The sequence below is a fragment of the Camellia sinensis genome, chromosome 8 (assembly GCF_055761805.1).
Source record: "Camellia sinensis isolate YWXY chromosome 8, ASM5576180v1, whole genome shotgun sequence".
Lineage (NCBI taxonomy): Eukaryota > Viridiplantae > Streptophyta > Magnoliopsida > Ericales > Theaceae > Camellia > Camellia sinensis.
This window is the reverse complement of record NC_138968.1, coordinates 134,026,672-134,037,268: the sequence shown is the minus strand read 5'-3', so window position 1 is coordinate 134,037,268 and position 10,597 is coordinate 134,026,672. Positions and strand designations below refer to the sequence as shown.

General features: G+C 41.1%; 1 protein-coding gene across 3 annotated transcripts; it reads right to left on the bottom strand.

The window, feature by feature from the left end:
• Window positions 1-1,398: 1,398 nt before the first annotated feature.
• On the bottom strand, window positions 1,399-10,367 carry LOC145797129 (uncharacterized). Of its 3 annotated transcripts, none has more exons than XR_014338251.1 (2): window positions 4,415-10,367; window positions 1,399-2,162 (listed from the first exon to the last, which is right to left on the bottom strand). XR_014338251.1 is itself a non-coding variant. In XM_082883528.1 (2 exons), exons 1-2 carry the CDS (start codon window positions 9,774-9,776, stop codon window positions 2,119-2,121), a joined length of 1,170 nt encoding a protein of 389 aa, XP_082739654.1. In that variant the 5' UTR covers window positions 9,777-10,367; the 3' UTR covers window positions 1,399-2,118. The 3 variants fall into 3 exon arrangements, 1 of the variants encoding a protein (XP_082739654.1); XR_014338252.1 differs by having other exon boundaries at window positions 4,420-10,367; XM_082883528.1 differs by having other exon boundaries at window positions 8,651-10,367.
• Window positions 10,368-10,597: the final 230 nt, after the last annotated feature.

Here is a 10,597-nt window from a genome sequence, read left to right as displayed (position 1 = left end):
ATCAATCCCTTGGAACCATCTTTGTCATCCAAAATTGATTGTACGGCAAGGTTCAGAGCTAGTCTACAAAACGATGGCAGATATAAGTTAACCACAGTTGTGCTTGAGCACACTCATGATTTAGTTCCTACAGACTCACGACATTTTGCAATGAATAAGAGGATTCGTACTCTGGTCAAGAGAAGACTAGAAATGAACGATGCAACAGGGATTGGGGTGGCGAGGAATTTTCATTCCATAGTTGTTGAAGCAGGGGGATATGAGGCATTAACGTTTGATGAACGAGATGCAAGGAATTATATTGAGAATGCTAGAAGATTGAGACTTGGGCTACAGTACCATCACTATTGGATCCAAATGTCCCATTTTATTTTTAATGTAATACACTGTTCAATGTCTGTTCAATGTAATACACTATTCAACCTGTTGAACAAATAGAAACCTATTCAATGTCTGTGTTCTACTATTTTTGTCTCCTTTGATAAACAGGTTCAATGTCTTTGTAAACCGGTTCTGTGTTGTAAACAGGTTCTGGATGATATGTAATTTCATGTCATATGGTCCCATTTGAATGGATGACTTGAATGGATGGTTTGGTTTTTATTTATTCTTGTGTCCCTATTTTGATTCATGATGGATTTGAGAGCCCAGCCCTCTTACTTTCAGATTAATCACTCAGCTTTTTGTGTGCTTGGGATCAGCGGACCTAGTTGTTTTTATGAGAATAGATACACTATCTACTTTTGCTTTTGGTGACTGGTATATGCATTGTTTCTATTTGCAACTTCGGTGCTCTTGTGGCCAATTCTAATACCGTAAACAGTTTTTATATTTTTATCAGCAGGTGAAGATGCCCAATTTTCATAATCGGGTTGACCTGGTTTTTGAATGTACATGAGTTACACTTAACTGTCACTGGATGTATCAGAATCTGCATTTTTCACCGTGTCAAAACCACATGAACCAACATGAAAGACCATCTTCAAGCTACATTTTTTTGTTAAGTTTGCTTGCATTATATTCATGAATTTGGTACTGCTAAGAATTGAGTTTATGGGATTTCACTCACAAAAAAATTGAGGGACACCAAGTATAGGTGCTTGAAGTCAGGGAAATCCAATTAAGTAGGGAAAACCCAAAAAATTGAGGGACACCAAGTGTACTGACATATTGAAACAATCATGATATACCAAAAATCCATTAGTCCAACACTTGCTGTTTGTGCACCTGCTGTTTGTGCTTTCTAATAGTCACAACACAATCCATTAGTCCAACATCAATCCAGCAAACAATCCATCATCAATAACTATCTACTACTATTAGTCTATCACAATCAATAACAATCCATCACAACACGACATTCAATTCATAACAAAATTGAAGAGGTAACATATATTCTTCATCCATCATGTCTACCACATCCATAATTACATCATGTCTACTACATCCATAATTACATCATGTCCAATACATCCATAATTACATTCATCAAATTCCCCAAAAACTAAATTTTTAAGTCATTTACATTACAAAGTACAAAATGATACATAATACAATCACATAAATCATCGCCTTGAAATTCTTTTTCATCCTTTGAAGCCTTCTACCCTGCTCCTGAATGTTATTGTCCATCTCCGAAAGCCTTGTCATTCTTGGTCGCCTAAAATGGAAGAGTTTAATGAATATTTGCTTAAATCAGATTTGGAAGATCTTGGGTGCTTTGGCCATCAGTTCACTTGGTCAAATAAGCAAGAGAGGGGTGAGTATATCTCCACAAAAATAGATAGGTTGCTTGTCAATGAGGAGTGGGTCACTAAATTCTGTTATGTGGCTGCTGAATTTGCTGCACAAGAGGTGTCAGATCACACTCTTCAGCTATCCTGCATATGAAGTTAGAAGAGGGAAGATCAAAGAAGCCTTTCAAATTTTTAGACTGTTGGGCAGCGCGTTATACATTTATTCCTTTGGTGGAGGTGGTGTGGAACCAAGACACTCAGGGAACTCCTATGTTTCAAGTGTGCCACAAACTTAAGAAGTTGAAGGTAGAACTTAAGATCCTTAATACCAAGGTGTTTAGTGATCTGTCTAGAAGATTAGATGTTTTGAGGGCTAAGTTGATCAGGTGCCAGGGGGATCTTGACAAGAATCCGCAGCATGTAACTCTGCAACAACAAGAAAGGGGAATGTTGACAAGAAAAAAAATTTAAAATATAACTTATTTTAATAATATGTTAAATGTCACATCAATTAGTTAAAAAACAAGTATGAAACTTTATTAGTTGGTATAGTATTAATCATATTTTTATGTAAAAATAAAGAAACTAATAAATGAACTAATATAATAGTTGAGTTCAAGTTTTATGGTTTTGTAATATAGTTTATTATTTCTCTATTTTCCTCTATTTATGTATGTATATATATATGACCCAAAATTTGATTGATGATGGAACATATGTTTCATAAATCAAGATGCATGCACAACATGCACCGTACCAAGGACTATATGTTTACATGCACTGAATAAGGATTGTGTGATCGTGTGATCAAATATAAAGTACATACTTTCTTTTGTTTGTTCTTTTAGTTTGCTTATAATTTGTGGATGCGAAAATGGTGAGTATCATAGATAAGTTATGAAATTTGTGAGATTGATTATTATAAATGTCATAATTGAATCTTTTTTTAGTCATAACTAAAAAAAATGTGTCATAACTAAGTATACTTAAAATAATATCATAACAACATAACGTATAATAAAAAATCTTTTAGATTATAATTAAAATAATATCATAACAACATCACAATGAGTTATAACTTGCACTACAATGTGTATAATCAAGTCATAACAAACTATAATAGGTGAAAGCCAAAAACTACCAACGTTGTAATTGTACACACCCTAAAAGAGGGTGTATATCATAGAATTTCCAATAATTTATTTGTTTCAAAATTGAGGAAATATAAATGCATATATGTTCTTATTTGTTTCAAAATTGAAGAATTTCCAACAGTTCTTACAGTCAAAGGATTGACATGGATTGCCAAACAAAATTGACATGGATTGACATGGATTGCCAAACAAAATTTCATACAAAATTGACATGGCTTTTATGAGTTGAAGAAATGTAAAGCTGTTAAATTGACATGGATTGCCAAACAAAATTTCATACAGTCAAAGGATTCCCAAACAAAATTTCAGCAGCAAACAATATTTACCACCATAAATTCTTCACCAAAGATTTAGAAGCAAACCAACATGTAGCAGCAGAACATTAGAGGCAACAAATTCAGTGGCAAAACAGAATGTTAGTAGCAAACATTCTTGGGGAAAAACTTCACCAATAAACCAATATGTAGCAGCAAAAAACATTGGGGAAAATTTTGGAAAATTTCAGCATAAAAATAATTAAAAAAAAATTCTGGAAATGAACATCCCTACAAGAAATCTTTCACAATTAATTTGAACATCCCACAAGAACTAACTCTACAACCCAAAGACTAGAAATCAAACCAATTAAGAAACCAATCACGAAACCCCAATTGAGAAACCAAACACGAAATCCCAATTTCTTGAATCTTGAAACCCTAGTTTAGCGATGTCGGGATGTACCTGCGATTCGTTTTCAATTGGTACGTATGACAAGTTTCCGGCAGTGAGAGGAGTCGGATGAGCGTAGTCGAACGAGAGGAGAATGAGAGGAGTATCCCGTTGACCACCAAGTCGGAGGATAATGACCAGAGTATGACCACCAAGTCGAAGGAAAATGAGCAGAGTATGGAGTCGGATGTTTGCGTTGGAGGGGCAGTCGGATAAGGGAGGGTAACGGCGATAGGGTTTCAGGTGGAGAGGAAAGAGAAGGAGCTCATACTTTGGGTGTAGACAGATCGAAAACTAGAGAGATAGAGAAGTGGGGGTCTGAGATCAAAGAGATAGAGACCGCGCGTGAGTCCACTCTTTCAAGCCATTTCGAGCCAAATGTGTCAAGCTACAAAACATTTCCCATGTTTTTATTAGACATCATTACTTTCGTTGTGGTCAACCAATATACAACTTTGCATGCAATAATATGATGTGACTTCCCTATGGCATACGTGCGTAGGTGGACATGTAAAGTTATTAAAAAAAAAAAAATCAGAAATAGCATATTCCAAAGTGAAAATATAAAGCAAATGAGGAAAATTGTGGAATAGGTCTTACTAATGACTGCTCATTGATCAAATAGTATTAAAAAAAAAAGTATAAAAAATTTTGAATTTTAATATTTTTTGTGTGCATATTTGCATATTATTTATTTTTTTATTTTACATATATTTTTATATTATTTTTACATATATATATATATATATATATATATTTTGAACGGAAAGAGGTACACCAAAAGAAAATTACAGAGAAACAGGAGAAGCATCATGCCTTACAATTTCATCAAGAGCCACTGGAGGACAGGAAGCCCATCCTACTAGCAGTTCATTACGGGCACGAGCTTGTGCAACCCAATGGGTAGCCCTATTGTTGGATCTGTGTGTCCATGACAACTGAAGATTGCTCTGTCTTGTAAGATGACGAATATCAAGAAAGATGGCCAAAGTTTCCCAAGGAGGAACCTGTTCTGAGACAGCCAGTTTAATAACCTCTTGGTTGTCCCTCTCGATGATGGCAAAGTCAAAGTGAGACGCAGTTGCCATTTGAGCTGCCAGCCTCATAGCTTGAGCTTCTCCAGCAAAGGCTGATGAAGAGTAGAAAACAGAGGCAAGGCCATCCAACAGGTGCCCGTCTGAATTACGGAGGAGGATAGCAGCTGAAGTCGTTTCCCCATTGGCTTTGAAACTGGCGTCGCAGTTGAACTTAACCTCCCCGACCCATGGAGGGTGCCATCTGCGGTCCCTATTACATGCTGGCCTTTGGGAAACAGTGTTGGAAATGAGGTCGGTTGTACCTTGCTCTTGGCCTTCAAACTAGGCCCTTACAATTTTGGAGAGAGTCTCAGATGGATTAACTGGGATATGATTGAAGATGAAATCATTTCTTGCTTTCCAGATGTACCAGCCAATGAGAAACACTTGATTCAATACCTTGCACTCTGTTCGTCCCTCGTGCTCAGCTGCAATCCAATCTGCTATCCAAGCCACAACATTAGTCACCATTCCTCTATCGATTCGCAGATTAAGCATGCTGCCAAACCAGACTGACTTGGTCCAAGCACAGTCAAATAACAAATGTTCTATCGATTCAGCTTCCGATAAACAGATTGGACAGACACTAGATGGGGAGTAGTGTCGATGATGTAAATTGACTTTGGTAGCCAAAGTATTTTTGCACACTCGCCACCAAAGTGTTTGATTTTCAGAGGGACTTCGACTTTCCATATTTTCTTCCAGAAATCTTTAGGGACTTGATACGAGCTAGAAGGGTGAGAAGGTGATTCCTCAGGGATGAGATATTTTGCAACCCAATAACCCGACTTCACTGAGTACACTTTAGATTTGGATGGATGCCACACCAATACATCAGCTCTATCCTCGTAAGAAAGAGGAATAGATTGGATTGCACGACATTCAGCCCTCGAGACAAGCGGGCGAAGAAGATCCATCATCCATCGTTTGTGAATTGGATCAATGACATCTGATACATGAACAATGGTACTGTGTGGAGAGGGCGGGGTTGAAAGTTGACAGTTCTGGTTTCGAGTATCCATTTGTCATCCCAAAAAAGAGCAGATTCACCATTTTGGATTTGCCATCGAATCCCCTTTTTGAGCAACTCTCTTCCATGGATTAAACTGTGTCAAGCCCATGACCCTCTAGCTCCCCGAGAGGCATTCAAGAAGTTTTAGTGTGGAAAATACAGCCCTTTTAGTAAACAGCCCAAAACGAGTGAGGATTTGTGATGCACCGCCAACCTTGCTTGGCAAGCATGGCCTGATTGAAAGTGGAAAAATCTCTAAATCCCATTCCCCTGTGTAGCTTTGAAGAACACATGGTTTCCCATTTGGTCCAAGGAATGCCCTTGTTCGTTGGATCACCTTTCCACCAAAAGTTGCGAATGGACATGTTAAGTTTGTTACAGAAAGATTTCGGGAAAGAGAAACAGGCCATTGCATATGAAGGAATAGCTTGAACCACTGCCTTAATTAGAACCTCTCTGCCAGCATGAGATAGCAGCTTATTCTTCCACCCTTGCATTTTATCAACCATTCTATCCACCAAAAAACCATATGCCTCGGACTTTGATCGACCCCACGAAGACGAAAGCCCCAGATATTTCACATGTGGTCTTGCTAGGGGAATTCCCAAGACTCCACAAATCAGCCCTTTAAGCTCAATAGGAGCATTTGTCGAAAAGAAAACCTCAGACTTCTCCAAATTTATGATTTGCCCCGATGCCTGGCTGTAGACCTGGAGAAGTTGCATCACCTTCAAACACTCCGAGCTACTAGCCTTGAAGAAGAGAAGGACATCATCTGCGAAAAACAAGTGGGACAAAATAGGGCAAGTGGGTTTCATCCGTAAACCGGAGATCTCTTGATTCCGAATGTTGTGATAAATTAATCGAGACAAAACCTCGGCCACCAAAAGGAATAGATATGTGGATAAGGGGTCCCCCTACCGAAGTCCACAGGAAGGATTAAAGGAAACTCTATTTTCACCATTTGTAAAAATGGAGAAAGAAACCGATGAAACACATTGCATCACCCATTGCACCCAAGTATCGTGAAACCCCATCTTAATCAAAACAGCTTGCAAAAAGTCCCACTGAATGCGGTCATAGGCTTTGTTGAAGTCCAGTTTCAGCGCTAAGTTAACTTGGTTCCCCCTCTTGGATTGTTTCAAATAGTGAAAACCCTCATGTGTCACCAAAATACAATCTTGAATGAGCCTTCCTGGGACGAAAGCTGCCTGATTAGGAGAGATTATGTGGTGGAGGAAAGACTTGAGCCTGGATGCCAAGATTTTTGTGATAATCTTCATCTTAAAATTACAGAGGCTGATGGGACGGTATTGCGTGAGTTTTTCTAGAGCCCTTACTTTTGGAATCAACACCAGGTTCGTATGATTCCACTATGCTAGTAGGGAGTTTCCATTAAAAAAACTCTGAATTGCTGAGCACACCTCCAGGCCTACAATCTCCCAATGGGTTTGGTAGAAAATGCCTTGAAAACCATCCGGTCCTGGAGCCTTAAGCGAGCCCAAAGTGAAGACAGCTATTTTAATCTCGGCCTCAGTGACAGGTCTAGTGAGTTTTGTGTTCATCTCTTCAGAAACTGCCTTCGTGACTGAAAAGAGAGCTTCATTAAAGTTACGGTTCCTGGCTGCATGAAAAAGGTTCTGGAAATAGTGCAAGAGATGATCATTGATCGCAGCCTCGGATTGTAATAGAGTTCCCTCCTCAGTTTTGAGTCTGACCAGCTGGTTTCTCTGCCTACGTTGGATCACTATAGCATGGAAGAAAGCGGAGTTCTTATCTCCATACTTGAGCCAATTGACTCATGACTGCTGGTGTTAGTACATTTCTTCTCGATTCAGAGCTTCTGCCAACCCTTGCTGCAACTCTGTAACCTTTTCTCTTCTGACATCAGAATGGGGGCAGGCTTGGATAGCTTGAATTTCCTCCTTGAGAGCCTTTATTTTGATTCGATTATCCCCAAAACGGGATCTGCTCCAAGAAGCTAATCTGTGGCTACATTTCTGAAGCTTCTGGGATAACCAGAACATAGAGGGCCCTTCAACATCCCCAACCCAAGATGACTGAATAACCTTAGCACACTCACCATGGGTTGTCCACATGGACTCAAATTTAAAAAAGCGTGGCACTTTTTTTGGAGGAATCTGACAGTGTAGTAGCAGAGGGCAATGGTCAGAACCTATGAGAGCATCATGAAATACCTGCGCAAAAGGGAACAAATGCCTCTAGTCCACCATGGCTATAGCTTTGTCTAGACGTTCTCGGACATTGGCGTCCCCGGCTTGATTATTGGCCCATGTATAGGGGACCCCTTTGAAATCAAGATCCATTAACTTGCACGCAGCCAAAAAAGTCTGAAAGAAATTCATCCTGGTTTTATTGCCTCCTCTAGATCCTTGTTTCTTCCAAGACCACCTTATCTCATTGAAATCCCCCATACACAACTAGGGATAGCCATTAGCAGCAGCCCTATTCTGGATTGAATTCCAGAACACTTTACGTTCGGGCCAGCGAGGAGGTGCATACACAAATGTGACTAGCCAATCCATGGCTCCAGAGTTCGTAACAACACATCTGAAAATGTTATGTGACTTTTCTTGAACTTGTAGGTCAACTTCTTCGGTCCACCATAGCGCTAAACTGCCCGACAAACCAACCGGGTTCACATAGCTAGAGTGAGTAAATTGGAGTTGCCTCCGTGAGCGATCAAGACTAGAGATTTTATTCTTAGTTTCCATAAGAAACACTATAGCAGGGCGATAGGTTTGGCATAACCCTCGAAGGATCTGGATTGTCAGGGGTCGCCCCATCCCCTGACAATTCCAGCTAACAATCAGCATTGATCTTGTGGCGCCTTAAGGCTCGCCACCATAGCCCGTTCAGTCTGCTCATTACCCAGCTCAGGAAAGGTGCCAGGGACTTGGGATAGATAATTATTAGCAAAAATATTGGGCAGATTAGTAATACCTGTACACCCCTGGGCAGTGGTATTGTCCCCTACAGCATCTTGGACTAAAACCTCCACCATATTTGTGCTCAACGGGTAAGCAACCCGCTTGCCGCTGGATCGGCCCCTCCGGGATGGTTTCTTGCGAGCACCCAAGGTTTTCTCTCTAGTAGTTCTTATAGCTTGAAGTTGGGTGTTGGATAGAGCCTCCAGCAAAGGAACTGACTGGCCCACTTTCTGTACCTTGGTGCGATGGAGATCACATTCAAGCTCCCCTATCACTTTCCTCTTGAGGGACAGATGTTGTAGTGCTTTAGCTAAACCCCCCTCCAAATTATAGGCTGGATCCAGTGGCCAAGTGTCTCCAAGAGGGGCTGGTAATAACTTTGAAGTCATCTCCTGTGAGGCCCCAGAATGGCATGGGCTATCTGGAGGCTCAGTAATATAGTGGTTGGTGTCTGTGGGTAAGCCCACTTTCGTAGGTTGCCTGATGTCTACAACTTGAATTAGAGGATGAGCTGTGTGGCCCAAAACCATCAATGGGTTATGGACTGGGCTAGCTGGAGATGGTGAAAAGGAGTGCAGCTGTCTACTATCAGATGCGGAAGTAGTGGGCGTGGGTTCGCCACGTGGCAGTGCAGGGCTAGGGGTATTCTGATGTTGCTCCTGCGCAGGGGTAGTGCGCATGGGTGTACCCTGTGTACTGGAAGACGATCGTGGGAGAAACGGCTCCGGCTGAGACGTTGGGCCTTGGTCTGGGTTGTCACTCGCCGGTGTGCTTGAGGGAGGTGGTGTAACTGCTGTTCTCCGGCTGGAAAGAATAGGAGACATACTGGCCTCTAATTCATCCACTTTCCGGTGATAGTGTTCAATTCGTACTCCTGTGGGTCCTGCACTACCGGTTCTAAGGCCAGGGCCATAACTTGAAGAGGCGCCCTGCTCTTTGGAGACGAACTTGCAGGTGTGGTTCTCATGACCCAATCTGCCACAATCGTAACAGAAATTCGAAAGTTTTTCATATTTGAAAGTGAGCCAAGAGTCGGACTGCCCTTGTCCCCGTTGCAACCAAAGGCCCCTGGGTAGTGGTTGTTGTGTATCAATCTCCACACGGATCCTTAAAAAACTCTGATATAATAACAGCCCCATCGTGTAGGCTTCAACACGGACCAATCTGCCTATTCGATTCCCCAGAATCTCACCATTCTGTTTAGTAAGCTTCTGTACGGGGAGGCCATGGACTTGCACCCAGAACTGACACCATTTGAAGTCGATTTCTTCGGCTGATTGCCCCGGTGAAAGAGGTTAAAGGACTAACAGCCATCCCATCACTAACCAAGGACTATCGCGAAGGATATGGTGTCGATTCTCCTTTTCACTAAATTGGAACAGAAAAATGTTATCACTCCAAGGGGATATAGTGAGGTCCCTTTGAATCCGCCAAGCAGCTCGGATAATCGTGGTTACTGCTCATTTGTTAAGTGTTTTAGGGGCCAGAATCTTTCCGACCAGGCAAAGATGAGAGAGGTCTTCATTCTCCCCACTTCCTTCCTCCAAGACTAAGCCCGAAGGTTCAACTAGAGAAGAAAAGGAGGAGGGCAGCTGGGTAGGGGAGGCCATGAAGGAGTAACAGAAAGGATGAGGGAAAAAGGAATAAGAAGAGCGTTCAAAGAAAAAAACGGGAGGATATATCTGAGGTAGAGACGGCGAGAATAGAAAAAAGACACTGGATAAACAAAAAAAAAGCCCTTAGGCCATGACTCTCATTTTAGAGAGAGAAATAGTTACCTACCTATATTATTTTTGAAAAATAGGTGGTAGCTCGAAAGTCTGTGGCCCGATTTTGGGTCGAATTTTTTTTTCTGGCATTTGAATACAGAGAGAGAGAGAAAAGAGAGAGAGAATGAGAAAAGAGGAAGAGGGAAGAGAGAAGAGGAAGAAAAGAAGAGGAAGAGGAAGAGATAAGGAGG

Excerpts from the sequence above, each read along its gene's own strand:
- LOC145797129 (XM_082883528.1), bottom strand. The coding sequence starts at position 9,776 with ATGGGGCTGTTATTATATCAGAGTTTTTTAAGGATCCGTGTGGAGATT. Across the intron at positions 2,163-8,650 it reads CACTGCCCAGGGGTGTACAG|AGTTACATGCTGCGGATTCT; the intron begins GTATTACTAATC and ends TTGTTGTTGCAG.